The 15,850-nt window shown below is 41.7% G+C and overlaps 1 protein-coding gene across 5 annotated transcripts in view; it reads right to left on the reverse strand.

Moving 5' to 3' along the window:
- The window catches only part of PTPRA (protein tyrosine phosphatase receptor type A), a 373,699-nt gene that overhangs the window by 118,555 nt on the left and 239,294 nt on the right, over positions 1 to 15,850 (reverse strand). For all 5 annotated transcript variants that reach the window (XM_030191011.1, XM_030191010.1, XM_030191012.1 and 2 more), the window contains 2 exons: positions 15,475 to 15,572; positions 9,585 to 9,704 (listed from right to left, as the gene is read on the reverse strand). In XM_030191011.1, coding sequence (XP_030046871.1) covers positions 9,585 to 9,704; positions 15,475 to 15,572 — 218 coding nt within the window. The remainder of the gene's footprint in view (positions 1 to 9,584; positions 9,705 to 15,474; positions 15,573 to 15,850) is intronic.

The raw sequence follows: 15,850 nt of genomic DNA on the forward strand, positions 1-15,850 counted from the left end.
AGGCTCGCTTCTGGGACATCCCATTGAGCCGAAATTAAGGTGTGCATGGCATCATGTACGTGGAAGGTTCTAGGCGGGCGCTTCGTCCCCAGCATAATGGCAGAGCCAACAGGGGCTGAGGGAGAGACGTCCTCCGGAGAGGAAATCTTCAAAGTGTCCATGGCCTGTAACAACAGGTTGGGCAAATCATCTGGGCCAAAAAGCCGCGCTGCAGAGGGGTCATCCGCTCCATCCGAGCGGGGATCCGTCTCCTCCAAGGAATCCGCAAAGGACCGTTGGGAGACCTCAGACACGCTGCCCTCATCTACATCGGAGGAGACAAATTCCTCCAAGGCCTGGGAATCAACCCGAGGGCGTTTACCTCTGGGAACCTCAACCTCTTTACCAGACGAGGGAGCAGGGGCAGCGTTGTGCATGAGGAAGGCCTGATGCAGCAGCAAAACAAACTCGGGGGAGAAACCCCCCAGACTGTGCACTTCCGCAGCCTGGGCAACAGCCCTAGACGCACCCTCAACCGGCGCTCGCAATAGCGGGGGAGAGACATGCTGCGCATCCAAAATGGCGTCCGGCGCGAAACTCCGCGAGGGAGCCGCACGGGAAGAACGGCTCTTAACTTTAGCCGCTTCTGTGCCGTCGCCCAAATTAAGGGCGTTCATGGCATTAATGTCTCCAACCTCAAGGGCGGCCCAAGAAGAAGCCGTCCGAGCCGCGTGGCCGGCCAAGATGGCGGAGGCGAGGAGCGGGGGATGGGCGTTTATGGCGGGAAAAACCGCCACGCCGGAGGAAGGACCGGGACATTCATCGGTCACGAAACTGTCACCCAACAAGGGCGAATCAGGCTTTAAGGCCCCCGCATCCCCTCTAGAAGCGCTCAAGCGACCCGGGGAGCGACCCTTTGCGCCCTCGCCCTCCGACGCCATATGCCACGAGGAGAAGAATCGGGGAACCCCCTGCCCGCTATAAAAAGGTAAAAATTACCTGCTGTCCGCTCCGAGTTGTAACGACCTGGTGTCCCAGTGAGTAGCTGCAATAGACGCTTAAATAAACGTCGAAATAAACGCCTTTAAGGACGTTCAAAATTTTTTTTTTTTTTTTTTTTAACGGAGCCAGCGGGAGTGGGGAGAAAAGGAGGGACCTGGCACCACCAGGTTTGCACTTGCTCAAAAGAGCCCTCAACCCCAGGCACTCAACAAAACCTAAAAATTAGGCTTGGAGGCCTAGCCAGAGCTGCTGCTGTGTGTGACCACCACCTGCTGAGATAGAGAACATACTGAGGAGTTTCCGGCAGCACATGACCACATATAGGGAGGCAAAAGTTTGCTCTCTATCTCCACCTGCTGGTAGATGGACACAACCCACCAGTCTATGGATTGATCAGCTTGATGATATGGAACTTGAGATTTCTCAATTTCCCCAACTCACCTTTCATTTCCCCAGTGGATATGGTCAAGAAATATTTAAGTGAGGTCCTGGGGATGGCGAGTGACTCATTGCCCCCAATTACATAAGCTTAGTATATTCTGAGTTCAGGAAGATCAGTGGAAGATTCCTCTCAGAGGCGGGAGGTAGACAATTTGAATCTCACATCCTTTTTTGGAATCCTCCATGGAAGTAATTACACAGAGAACTACTATGGTGGTCACTTTTGCTTTGGAACCTGACCACAATGCAGTTTTGCAACTTTCCTTCAGACATTTAGAGATGCAGTTTTTGGAATCAAAAGCGCGCATATTTCCTGATCTTTCAAGAGAGACACAGATGAGGTAAAAAGCTTTCTTGGCCTTTTGGCCTGCGTCAATTTTGAGATTAGATTTCCTCCATTGCCCCCAGTACAAAACAAGTACCTGAACATATGTAAACCGCTTTGACTGTAGTTGCAAAAACCTGAGAAAGGCAGTATATCAAGCCCCGTTTCCCTTCCCTTGTTTGTGTTTTGTAGTTTATGAGGGTAAACAACTTCAATTTTTTGACCCAAAACAGCTAAATAATTTTTTAGTGGCTAAAGAAGAATTGAATGTCATAACATAATCCTGAATACACGCTACTTCGGGTAGGCTTGAAATAGTAATCAGGGGAGCGACTGATTGATTTTTATTTATACTTTTCTGTAATAGTATATTTCTGATATTTTGGATCTTTATTTCTTTAATTTGTGGGCATAAGATTAGTGTTTCATTTCCTTTAAATATATGAGAAGTTTTTCTTTTTCTATGTTTCTTGATTATCTCAGTATTATCGAGATAAGTAATTTAAAAATTGAATAAAGAAATAATTTTTAAAAATAAAACACAACATTGTTTTGCAAAATTTCATTATGTGTAGGTCATTTACCGATTCAAAATAACATAACAGTGAATGTTGTTTTTAACATTTCCTTTGGTGGAAGTAAGCGCTTCCAAATCTTTCCTGAGTCAGCTTGGGGGAAGGGGGAGCCATCACGGTGCACCTAGACTTACTACGGGAGTCAGCAATCTGTGGTATCTCAATATCATAGGTTGTTGGCTCCTGTGGCAAATGAATAATTCTGTTTGTGAGCCACCTCACAAGCAGTGTTATTCTAGGGGCCTGGGAGCATCAGGTCTTAAAACCGCAGCCCAGTGCTTCTTGGATGGACTTAAGGGTGTGTGGTGCTAACACCTTCCCAAACCCACTCCCCCCATCCCCCAAATCACACTCCAACTCCCCCAATCAACATCCCTCCACTACCCTGTCCCCCCCCCCCCCCCACACACACACAAACACACACAAAGGACCCCTCTAGCACCAAGGCCTACCAGCCCTGTACCTGGTAGTCCAGAAGTCCTAGGGCAGGAATGATCCCCATTTGCTCCTATCCAACCACCGCTGTCTCCAAAATTGTACCCTAGCAGTAATCTCACCCTTTCGGGAAGGGGGGGGAGCCAGGAGTGTGATCAGGAGAGATTAGACTGTGACTGGGGGAGTGGGTGTAATTAAGGGAATAAGAGGGTGTTGATCAGAGGTTTGGGTGTGATCAGGGAGGTATATCTGTGGTGGGGGAATGGCACCGCTGCCCCTTTAAAATCAGGCCCGATGCTCCTATCATTTTATGGCTATTTAAATGCTTTTGCTGAGCTGACGCTGGAGAGAATATTGGGGGATGTCCTTGAGACAGCCCATGTTGGGCGAAACATGCATGTCAGGCAGATGATCCCCTGGGTCCGACAAATGAAAAGACAAACTAAGCTAAGTTAAAGTTTTTCTTTAAAGTTGGTGAAGATGCTTTATATATTTATATAGAAAAGAACCCGTGAAGATGTGGATGTGATATACATCGCGTTAGCCTAAAAATTGGCAGCGATTCACATCACTGAGATTCTTGGGAATCTGTATGAGCTGAATCAAAGGATATAAGATTTGATTGAAGATCTGAGTATTTGAATACATGGCACTGATTGTTCTGCACGAAATATAATTAGAGTCTTTAAAAATCTGTAACTGGATATGCAATAATTGCTGTGGGACCTATCATTTTATGGCCATAACGTGACATGAAGTGTGCATGTAGTCCACACTGCAAGTAGCATATAGTTTCTACTTAGTATTAAGCTGCTTTACATATATTTACATGTTTTGCATCTTATTGCTATGTAACCAATGGTGACCTATTGTTGTGTTAGAGCCCTTTAAGTTGTGTTAAGGGGCAAATATCATGACTTAAGGCCCTAACTCAGCTTGATAACTTCTTCCTTAAGAGTCTTTCTGGTCTTGCTTTTAAAATTTTTCCCACTCTTCCTTGCAGAATTTTTCTAGCTCAGAAATATTCTTAGGTCTCCTTGCAAGAACTGCAAGTTTGAGAGATTCCTCACAGATTTTCCACAATGTCTGTGAGGATTACTCCAAAAGCTTCATCTTTCTTTAACAAAAGTACTGACTGGTTTATTTTGAGATATGTTTCCGACTGCTGTCTTGCTTACATATCCAACTCTTTACATTGTCTGGGGTTGTTTCTAAGATATGCTCACATTTAGCTGAAAACATACCTCCTTCCATTGTCAAAATATGTCCTATGCCACTGACTGCCAATAACCTCAAGGCATAACAGTTCCATCCCTGTGCTTAACAGTTGGAAATATTTTCTTTTCTTCAAAAACTTGATTTCTCCAAACATATCTTTTGTTGTGACCAAATTGTTCAACTTTTATTTCATCAGTTCACAGCGCTTAATGTTTCAGGCTTATCAAAGTTTTCCTTTAAATATTACAGAAGATAGCTTTTGTGATGAGGCTACAACAAAGTTTTCCTTCTGAGAGCTAGCCCATGCAGATCATTGTTGCATAAGGAAGGCTTTTCTGTTGACAGCTAGCAGATCTGACCAGTTTTCAAGCAGTTCTGTGAGATTTGTTTTTCTTGGTCTTCCAGATCTTGCACTGAATTCAACAGTTCCCATGTCCATTTCTTAACAATATTTCTGACAGCTGAAAAATTAATAGGTGAATGCCGTTAAAGAGGTTTTTTTGTTTTGTTGTTGTTGTTTGTTTTTTTTTAAATAGCCTTCCCCTATTCTGTAAGAATGAAATAAAGATATAAAGGAATTAGAAAAGGTGCAGAGAAGGGCGACGAAAATGATAAAGGGAATGGAACGACTTCCCTATGAGGAAAGGCTGAGAAGGTTAGGGCTCTTCAGCTTAGAGAAAAGGTGGCTGAGGGGTGATATGATAGAAGTCTACAAGATAATGAGCAGAGTAGAGTGGACAGATGTGAAGCGATTGTTTACACTTTCAAACAACAACAAAACCAGGGGACACAAGATGAAGCTAGAATATGGTAGATTTAAAACAAATAGGAGAAAGTTTTTCTTTACTCAGCGTGTAGTTAGACTCTGGAACTCGTTGCCGGAGAACGTAGTGATAGCAGCTGGCCTTACGGAATTTAAAGGGGGTTTGGACAGATTCCTGAGGGAAAAGTCCATTGAACATTATTATTTTGGGGGGGAGGGGTGGTTTGCCGGGTTTTTGAAGCCTGGATTGGCCGCTGTCGGAGACAGGATGCTGGGCTTGATGGACCCTTGGTCTTTCCCAGTATGGCGGTGCTTATGTACTTCATTGTCAAATGCTTAGATATCTGACTAGAGAAACCCAGGGCTATTGAAAGTAGACAGAATAATCACAAGTTGAGAGGTTAGCAGGGTTAGAGCAGTTTTTCAACAATGGAATTCTCTTTTCTTGACTAACTGAAGGCCTAGAGTCACTAAACGTGTTAGGCTTTATTACCACTTTAAAAACAAAACAAACAAAAAAACTAGTAACAAATTAATTGAAATGGTGTTTTAATTTTTGAACCTGGTATATTCATGCTTTTTTTATTATTATTTGAATCTGTTAAACCCAGCAAACAAACTGTAATTAGGCATTAAAATATGCAGAAAGATGTTGCACCATACAGAGGCTGTGTAGGGATTCATTGAAACATATAGTGGGTCATTTTAGGAGAATTTACATGTTTAGATTACATACACATATAAATAGTGGTTTTAAGAGCCACTATTTGTGCACATAAAACTCTAGAGGTACATATTTGAACTGGGTAAAGCATGGTTTGGGCAGGCTGAATATAAAGATGTGTATTCCCCATTTCACAAGTGGAATATTTGTGGTGGCCACAAATTTGGGGATGTTGGCCTTTATACCAGACCCTGAAGGTGCAGGTGCAAAAGCTAATGCCGCCATCACTCCTTTGCCCCCGCCCTGGTGACAACAGTACATGCCCCCCACCAAACAGCAAAAAGAACCTCATCATCCCCTATCCCCCAATTCACACCCTACATAGCAAAACTGCTAATATGTGACTTGATGCTCCTGGAGAGCTACATACAGGGATCGGTGCTTTAAAAAGTTATCCCTAGAATCAAGATGGCGTCTTGAACGGATGTGTGGTTCTCTTTCTCCCGAGACTCGACACTACATCGGCGAGAGGTTTGTCTTCCCGATCCAGTGATGGGGAAGAGAAAAGGGAAGACGGCGGCCCCTTCCTCCGTGGTACCGCCGCCGATACCCACTACTTGCCAGATGACTCTGGAGAGCTTTGGAGTAGGGACCCCTAGAGAGCGGATGCCCACTTCGGCAGACTCGGCCCATTCGGGCCTGGAGCGCAGCATTGAAGGAGTGACGCTTAGTCCTCCTTCCTACACAATTCCTCCGCGACCTGGAGACAATTTGATGCCAAAGGAATCACGGCAGTTCGAGGCCATGCGGCTGGCAACGCCTGTGGAAGGAGGACCTGCAGGCACCTCAACCCTGGGGAAGGAATCATCTGTACAGGAGTGTGTGCAGGACACAGCTCCTTTAACTCGGGAGATCGTAACAGTGAGTACCGAAGGATTATTAAGACCTACTGTGGTGACTTTGAACACGCTATGGGACGCCATTCAAGGTGTGAATAATACCTTACTATTAATGAATACCTCAGTAAAAGGTGAAATAACGGAAATTAAAAAGAGTAATCAGAAACTATCTGATCAAGTTCAAGAACAGAATGTAAAAACCATTAAAAAGGCAGGAGAAATTGAAGAATTAAAACATTTAACTACAGCTTAATTAAAGAAAGAGATATCCAAGACAGAAAATTGGAATACCTTGAAAATAAAAGTCGTAGGAATAATTTGAGATTTTTGAATTTCCCGAAATCTCCTTTGATATCCTCAGTGGACATGCTTAAGAAATATTTTTGTGATGTATTACAGATACCTGTGGAAGGATATCCCCCTATAACGAGGGCCCAGTATATAACTGGAATACCTAAATTACCTAAAGAGCAACCTCAAACTACTCCTACTCCTAATTTAAATTTGACTGAATTTTTGGAGACCTCTCTTGAGCTTATTACGGAAAGAACGACGTTACTGGTAACCTTCGCTCTTGAACCAGATAGGAATAATATCCTTTGGTCATATTTTCGTCATATTAATGATTCTTTTATGGAACAAAAGATCCAGGTTTTTCCTGATATGGCACGAAATACACAAAAAAGGAGAAAAGAATTTTTGACATACAAATCAAGAGTTCTTAAAATAGGTGGATCTTTTTTGTTGAAATTTCCTTGTAAATGTTCTGTTACTTTTGCAATGCTGAATTATGTTTTCTTTACTACTAAGAAATTATTAGAATGTATTTACTCTAAAGAAAAGGCTGTTCCGCCTTTGGATGTCCCTCCCTAGTTAAATGCTGATTAAGCCGGCTGTGAACATCCGTTTCTCTCTACCATTCGTATAATTGTATTTTCACAGTATTTTGATTTCTTAGTTTCTTGATTCAAAGTATGTGGACAAAATTAATATGTTGATTTCTATATTATATCATTTTTGATGTAATGTATTATAATGCCTTTTCAATATGATTTCTTATATTTCCAATACATTTATGTTTGTAGATATAAATGTAAAATTGAATAAATAAAATGTAAAAAAAAAGTTATCCCTATCCCGATATGTGTCCAAGATGTATTTCCTCATTAATACCACTGCAAATTCAATTTTGCTAACATAAATATGATATAGTTAACTGCAGAGGATAACATACTAACTTTCACATGTTTTGGGAATTTAAAAATGTATTTATATTATGGTGGGGCACAACACAATTGTACGCTTGTTTACCTAGAGCCCCATCAAAGTGTTAACCTTGACCTGGAAGGATTCCATTAGAATCTATTGGGAGAAACGCACTAATTATTTGTACAGGGCACCAAAGACAAATAGTACTGGCCCTGCATATCTTAATGACGTTTTTTAAAATTATTATTATATTTATATGAATGTTTTTTCTCTACTGGCATGATTCGCATTTCAATGTTAAAGATATATCTGAATTTATTTGTGAAAATCTGCAACAGCATTGTATTGTACAATAAACAGCAAAGAAAAAATAAGCCCACTGTTCAGTATATTTTATGAATACAGTGAAAACAAAATGCACTGGTGTAAGGCAAGAATAAATAGGATACTGAAAATGTGTCTTCCAAAACCAAAAGGAGAGCTGCTGCTAGTTGTTTATTTGCAGCTGCATAAACAGTGCCATTCCTAATGGAGAGACACACAGTATGCAGAAACATCCAGTTTATTTCCTTTCATACACATAGAAAAGCTGTAACAGTTACTTCTAAATTTGATTTACTCATACCTTGATAAAATTTCTTAGGATCTAATGACCAGCTCTAACACTTGGGAAGAAGCCAGTGGCTGACAGCTATTTCAACCTCCCTGTCCACTCTGAATTTGAAGGGCAGAAATGAGAATGTTCCCCAATTGCTGGTTCCTGGGGATCCCTTTCCCAAAGTCTGCTGCAGCTGTTTTAAGGCCTGATTTAATAAGACTGTTTTATCTGTTCTCTTCTGCCTTCCCTTCTCTTGAGCAAATCATCCCCCTCCCAACTTCACTCATCCTCCAAATCTGTCCCGTCTTCCTTTCTCTCAATCCTAACCTAGTTTTCAATGGTCAGAACATAAAAATTGCTGTACCGGACAAACTAAAGGTCCATTTAACCCAATATCCTGCTTCCAGCAGTAGCCAAGTCAAGTCACAAGTACAACAAAAAACGTTATAATAAATGTGTAAATGTATAAAACGGCCAAGTTGGCATCAGTACTTTGTAGACCTCAAGCATACCCCCCTCAGCTGTCTCCTCTCCAAGCTGAAGAGCCCTAACTTCTTTGGCCTTTCCTCATGAGAGTCATTCCATCCCCTTAATAATTTTGGTCATCATCCTTTGTATCTTTTTTAATTCTGCTGTGTCTTTTTTTTTTTAGATGCGGTGACTAGAATTGCAACCTTACATGAAGCAATACAGAGGCATTATAATATTCTTTGTTTTATTTTCTGTTCCTTTCCTAATAATTCCCAACATTGTTAGTTTTTTCAGCCACTGCCGCACACTGAGCAGAAGATTTCACCATCACAGAATAGCAGGTCCACTTTCAAACTGTCTGATAGCATGCAGGTGGTTTTCTTTGCACTGATCCATAAGCCCAGTTTTCCTGCTCTTTCTATTGTATCTAGAAGCTTTGGAGCATTGAATTCTCTGCATGGATGATTTTACTGCAGCTGCTCAGGACCAGCTGCATTAAAAACATAAGAATTCCCATACTGGGTTAGATCAAAGGTCCATTTAGCCCAGTTATTCTGATTTCAACAGTGACCAAGCCAGGTCACAAGTATCTAGCAGAATCCCAAGAAGTAGCAAGATTCCATGCTACCAACCTATAGGGATAAGCAGTGGCTTTTTCTGAGTCTACTTTAACAACAGTTTATAAACCTTACTCCAGGAACGTATCTAATACTTTTTTAAAACTCAGCTATGCTAAATGCTTTTGACCACATCCAGAGCTTAAATATTAGAAGAGACTCATTATGGATGTTCTTGCCATGGCTGCTACACCACCTGTGGGACGGCCCCACTGGTACTAGAGCATTGACTTGACTACTATATCCTAGTGTGCCTACAATTTTGATACACCTCCCAGTTCATCAGAATGGAAGCCACTGTGCCTATCTTTCAGCATCTTTACAACTCTTTCTTGGTCAAGGGTAACACACAGGAGAAAAGCAGAAACAAAGAAAAAGATAGCTGTACCTGTTGAATGCAGAATTTTCTAACAGTATAATCAACCAAGACAGTCACATCTTCCACTGACACACGAATATTCCCATACGTCCAACAGCCTTGATCTGGCCAGTACTGAGCACACTTACACTGCAAAAGAGCAAGGGTTCATATTTAGACACATGCACATAAGAGTCTCTTTACCAAAAGCAACTTGCTACAATCTCATAAAAAAACACAACTAGCTTCAGTTACAGGACACATAAAATCTAGTTGTTTTATTTATTAGCAGTTCTTATACGGTTACACTCAGTACAGCTAAATGGCAGCACAGCTAGGCAGGGTGAGCCACAAATGGGAAAAGATAGCTCACTAAGGAAGGTAATAAAAGCCAACATGAGGACAGCGGTTTTTGATTTGATCAGGTAAAAAACAGAAATAAAACAAAACAAAAAACGAAAAATAAGATACCACCTTTTTATTGGACAAACTTAATACATTTTTTTTTACTAGCTTTGAAAGGCAATACCTTCTTTAGAAGAACAGAAATCAGCAAATGATGACATATCAGAATATATAAGTGAAACACAAAAGCATTGCAATGATAGTCTCACAGGGAAAGGTAGGGAATGAGAAACAGGGAGAGATGGATGGGTGATCAGAACAGTATAATTTTATGGTTTATAATGTGATAGGAAACCAGATCTTTGTTGAGTCTTGTCCTGTTTCTTAAACAATCCAGGAACGTAAGACCTTTGAACTTAAAATAATGAAATATTTTGACACACACCAGACAGGATTTATAGGCCTGAAGTCATCTGATTAGATGCGGTTAAATAATGGGATCAAATAGCACCTGTTTTATTAGTTATACATTGCACTGAAAAAAGTGAAATGTGAGAAGTGTTTTGAACTGATAATTAAGGACAACATACATTGATGAAAAGAATACTGCAGTATTTGAAAAGGCTATTAAAGCCTTTTATTTAAGAGAGGTAATTGTGACAAGCCAGTCAGACGATATAGAGAGGCAATTCTCAATTGGTGTGTTCCACTACAGCAGCGGGGTTGGTATAAACAGCAGAGGCTCAGAGACCAGAGTGGCAAAAGGAAATTCAGCCTGGCTGCAGAAGACATGGTCATACTAACTGATGTTGTGCAACTTGGGAAGGAGTGTGGAATCAAATTAGAGTATCCATATCTCCTGTAACTGGACTGGGTTTCCTGCTGCTGTGTCCACTATGAACCTCTTAACAGTGAAGCTGCACCTTTGAGAGGGGAGGGGAAAAGAGGGGACAGGGAGCTGCTGGGCCATGAGAGGGGCGAGGAAGGAAGCGGGGACAGGAAGTTGCTGTACCATGAGAGTGGAGAGAAAGGAAGAGACAACAGGGAGTTGCTGCTCTATAGGGGTGGAGGGAATGGAAAAGTGGATAGGGAATTGCTGGAACATAGAGGTGGAGGAGAAGGAAGAGTGGAAAGGGGATTGATAAACCATAGGAGTGGAGGGGAAGGGAGAGGGGACAGAGAGTTGATGGAGGGGAATGGGAGAGCTGGCAGGGAGTTGCTGGACCATAAGGGTAGGGAAGAAGGAAGCAATTATACAGGTGCTAGTGATATTCAGTGCCAGTGTCTGCATAGCTAACTGGGCAGACAGAACTGCATAAAAAGTGGTCATATCTTTGCCCAGTTAGCTATCTGTGCACTGGCACTAAATATCGGCCATTGCCCGAATAACTTCTGGGTAGCAGTCTGAGGAGTTTCTGTTGCCCCCCCACAGTGGTCTAGGGAATCCTATGTGCAAGAAAAATGCCCACTGACTTCTGCCTGCAGTGGTTCCAGCCTCAAAAGGGTCATTGTGACTTCTAGCAGCAGTCTTGTCATACTTGACAGTCTCGCGGCTGAGTATCAGCTGGGACCTACATATGATTCAAGACCAGGACACGCCAGCATAGTCCCAGACATTCAATGCTGGCGGTGAATACCAGGGCCTAATTCTGCCCATGGCTGTGTGTATTTAAAAAATGCTGACCGCTGCTGGGTGAATTTGGACTGGAACAAAAATAATAAAGAATATAAGTCAAAATAAATAGTAAAAGAACAAAACGAGGAAATGACATCAGCCAAAGGAGATGGCTGTTTGGTAGAACAGTTCCAATGGAGTCATGGTTAGAAGCCCTCCCTCCAACAAGCAACTGAAATTTGCAGATGATGGCTCAGTGCAGTAGTGGATGTCGGTGAGGCAGTGGTTGGCACCTTTCATTATCAGGGAAAAGTCAGGGACAGTAGTGAGAGAGTTAAGGTAGTGGCATTACATGCTAGTTGACCAGTGTCAGAGTCACAGGGAGAGGCAATGCTTGTGCTAGCGGGCAAGGAGTGGCAATCACCAAGAGAGACATGCTGGTATGGTTAAAGGAGGTGTGAGGGGGCCATTGCAGCAATTCAAGAGGACATCAAAACAGCAGTGGCTGAGTTTTGGACGGAGCTCACGGAATTGGGACGTAGAATGGAGGAGTTCGAGACACAGGTACAGCAGAGGGCAGACAATAAGCAGGCTGTCCATCAGCGCATGCAGCAGAGTAGATGCTGGAGGAAGTGATGGGTAGAACAGAGGACATGGAAAATCATTCCAGACACTGCAATATCAGGATGAGAGGAGTCCCCAAGGAAACAGATTTCCAGGACTGTGTGGAGACAGTACAACAACTATATACCAAGAGCTCCTGTGGAATGGAGATCCAGAGGCTGGAGCACCCTCAGTGCTGGTGGACAGAGAACACAGAAGTCTTGGACCACAGAGAGACAATGCTCCCCAAGAAATTGTACTTAAATTTGAAACAAACTTTCATCTAAAGTCTTATATAGTAACTGTTGCTTTATAGCATACTAAACAACTTAGCTTTAATGAATGAAGTCGGCTGTGGAGAGATCTTCTATACGACATGCAACATGTTTCACCAACTAGCGGCAGTTTCGAGGATAAATGTAGTATATTAGAATTCACTAAATTATTTAAATGAAAATTAACTTACTATAAACTTATTATTTCTCACCAAATTTGATTGTCTGCCATACGTGTTGACAATAAATCTTCACTGTCATCAGTGAAGGGTCATCAGGAGATTCCGGTGACTCTGGTAAAGCAGATGATGAGGTTTGGGATTCCATGGAAAGTTCTACGACAGGGGAAAGACCCATGGCAAAACCGACAGGAGGAGGAAAAGGACATGGCAAAGGAATATTGAAGACTGAAGACCAAACAACACGTTCGACGGTCCGCACACGGACCAATCAACAACGTTGTCAACAATAACTATTGGGTCTGCCACCCTAACCAAGGATCAAGAAGAACTGATAAGGCTGGGCTTAGGATTTGTACCTACAACACAGTATCATCCATTTAATACTAGAATAGCTTTATTTCAATTTTTTTGAAAACTGCAACTGAGGATGTATTTTTTGGACAATCCACATATGGCTGACATCTCTATTTGCAAACCATCGTCACAATGGTATTCACCTGGAGCTATAAATCTAGTAGTATCCACTTTCAAAGATTTAGGGCCCTGTTTACTAAGCATTATAGACATGTTAACGTTTTTAATGCGCGTTAACCATGTATGTGCCTACAATATCCCTATAGGCACCCACATGGTTAGCACACGCGCTGAGTGTAGGCGCGCTAAAAACACTAACACATCTTAGTAAACAGGGCCCGAAGTTCTTAAAGATTTGAAGAAGATAGAAAAAGACATAGCAAAACAAACACAATGGAAAAATTTAATCGCAGCACAAGCTAGGAGGCTTTTGACCCTACAACAGTCGGTAGATTTGATAGTGATGAAAGCCGATAAAGGGAGAGCTATGATGATACAAGCAGTGGAAAGTTATAAACAAGAAACAGCTTGCAAATTATCTGATTCTACTACATATTTGAGATTAGAGAAGGATCCGGTGGCTGAACTTAAACAGATTACAAAAAACATAGTACAGCCAGCATACAAATCAGGCATGCTTACACCTAAAGAGGCCACATATCTGATGAAACCTCAGCCAAAGTCACCAAAAGTGTATTTTGTCCCTAAAGTTCATAAGAATTTAGAATGCCCAACCTGGTAGATTCAGTATTGGAGCCCTTACCAATATTTTTGGATAAAATTTTAAACCTGAGGTTCCAAAGGTTATCTCTTAACTAAATGACACTACACATTTTTTTTAATATCTTAAGAGTCCATATCGGATCTTACAGATGACATTTGATTAGCCTCGTTGGATGTTTCCTCCTTGTATATGGTTATTCCACAGAGGGAGCATTGGATGTGATTAAGGATGTGCTGGAAAAAACGACCACAACCAGCTAGAATTTCAACAGCGTTTTTGATGCAGCTTGCGTTATAGAAGAAAATTATTTTTGGAGTGAGAGTTTTTATAAACAGATAAAAGGGGTGGCCATGGTTGCAAAAACGTCCAAATTGCTATTTTTGAAACACATTTTAAGACTTTTTCTATGCAGTTCGTCTACAGTACATTCAAATTACAAGGGGGTGAGTTGGGGAAAGGGTCTAGGCATTCCCACAACTTGGACGTTTTTCTGCCATATGGAACAAAGCAAAAAATGTCCAGGGCTAAAAGTTGGACATTTTGGTCTGTACCTGTTTCAATAACGAATAAGTCATAAAAAGGTTCCCTAAATGACCAAATGACCACTGGAGGGGTTAAGGCATGACCCCCTTACTCCCCCAATGTTCACTGACCTCCTTCCACCCCCTATAGATGTGAAAGAAATATAGAATCAACTCCTTCCACCCCCTATAGATGTGAAAGAAACATAGAATCAACTACAACAAACTCTGAGGAGAGAACATGTAACACTAATATGCAACAAAATACAGCTCTCAATGAACAGCCAAATTAATCAAAATTAATCAAAAACAGAGGAAGGAAAAAGCCTCAAAGAGCTCCAAAAACTTAGCCCTCAAGAGCTAACATGATTCATCATCGGCATACAAAACTTTCCTTTATTAAATTTAATTACTGCAATTGTTTGCAATCATAAATAACTTAGCTTTGCTGTTGCAACTTCTGATGGTGTCAAAGAGCCAGTGAAATCACTCTGCAGTAAACCTGTTACCGACGGTGGCCAGTGTTTCGAAAACTGCATCAGGGTCTGTATTTTACTTCTGCTCCATACATCGGTTGCAATGAGCTCTCACACAGTACATACCAGCCTTATAACAGCATCACATGTTATGGCCAGTCCTATTAGAGCAGCAAGAAGGTCCCTGGAGTAGCCTAGTAGTCAATGCAGTGCACTGTAGAGAAGGGGACCCAGGTCCAACTCTGTTACACTTGTGGTGGAAAGTATGAGCCCTCCAAAACCCACCAAAAGCCTACTGTACCTACATATATGTGTGCAGGAGTGGCCTAGTGGTTAGAGCACCTGTTTTGACATCCAAAGGTGGCTGGTTCAAATTCCACTGCTGCTCCTTGTGATCTTGGGCAAGTCACCTAACCCTCCATTCCCTCAGGACAGAGAAATACCCAGTCTGAATGTAACTCACCTTGAGCTGCTACTGAAAAAGGTGTGAGCAAAATACAAATAAATAAATAATATAGGTGACACCTGCAGCCATAAGGGCTACTATAGTGGTGTAAAGTTGGGTACAGAAAGTTTTTGGAGGACTTCCCATACAATATAAGGGGGTAATGGTGAGATGCTATGTGAAGTACACTGCAGTGCCACTTAGGGTGTCCCACTGCTCTGCTGGGATGTCTGTGGTGCCAGTATATGCCAATGAACTCAACTTATTTCTGGCAAGTTGAAAGAAAACTGAACAAAATAAACTACAAGCAGCTTTGAACTGTCTTACATAATGCATATGAACACAAAAACACAGACACAGCTCTGTTCTTCAGCATTCACCTCTTTTCTCTCCTTCAGGTTGGTGACCATGACAATTGTCGCAGTGTTTTGTTCCCAGATCATCCTCCAAAAATCATTAACAGTTTCTTCTTTTGGTCCTATGAGAGTAAATAAATATCAATTAGATGTATTGTAAGAAACAGACAATCTACATACAATATTTCCTGAAAAAAGGGAGGGGGGAGGGCCAAGGTGACTGCCCTATTTGTAATGCCTCTATTTGGTCACAACTGAGTATTCCTATTGATCAGTTTTGGAGTTCCTTTTTATTGGTGGATGAAACATTGATTGTGAAATTATGTACTAAATTCGCTAAAGGTTCCAGTAAATTAGAACTGTGTCCGGCTTATATTTTGAAATGCTTCCTCCACATTTT

Source organism: Microcaecilia unicolor, chromosome 2, assembly GCF_901765095.1.
Source record: "Microcaecilia unicolor chromosome 2, aMicUni1.1, whole genome shotgun sequence".
NCBI lineage: Eukaryota > Metazoa > Chordata > Amphibia > Gymnophiona > Siphonopidae > Microcaecilia > Microcaecilia unicolor.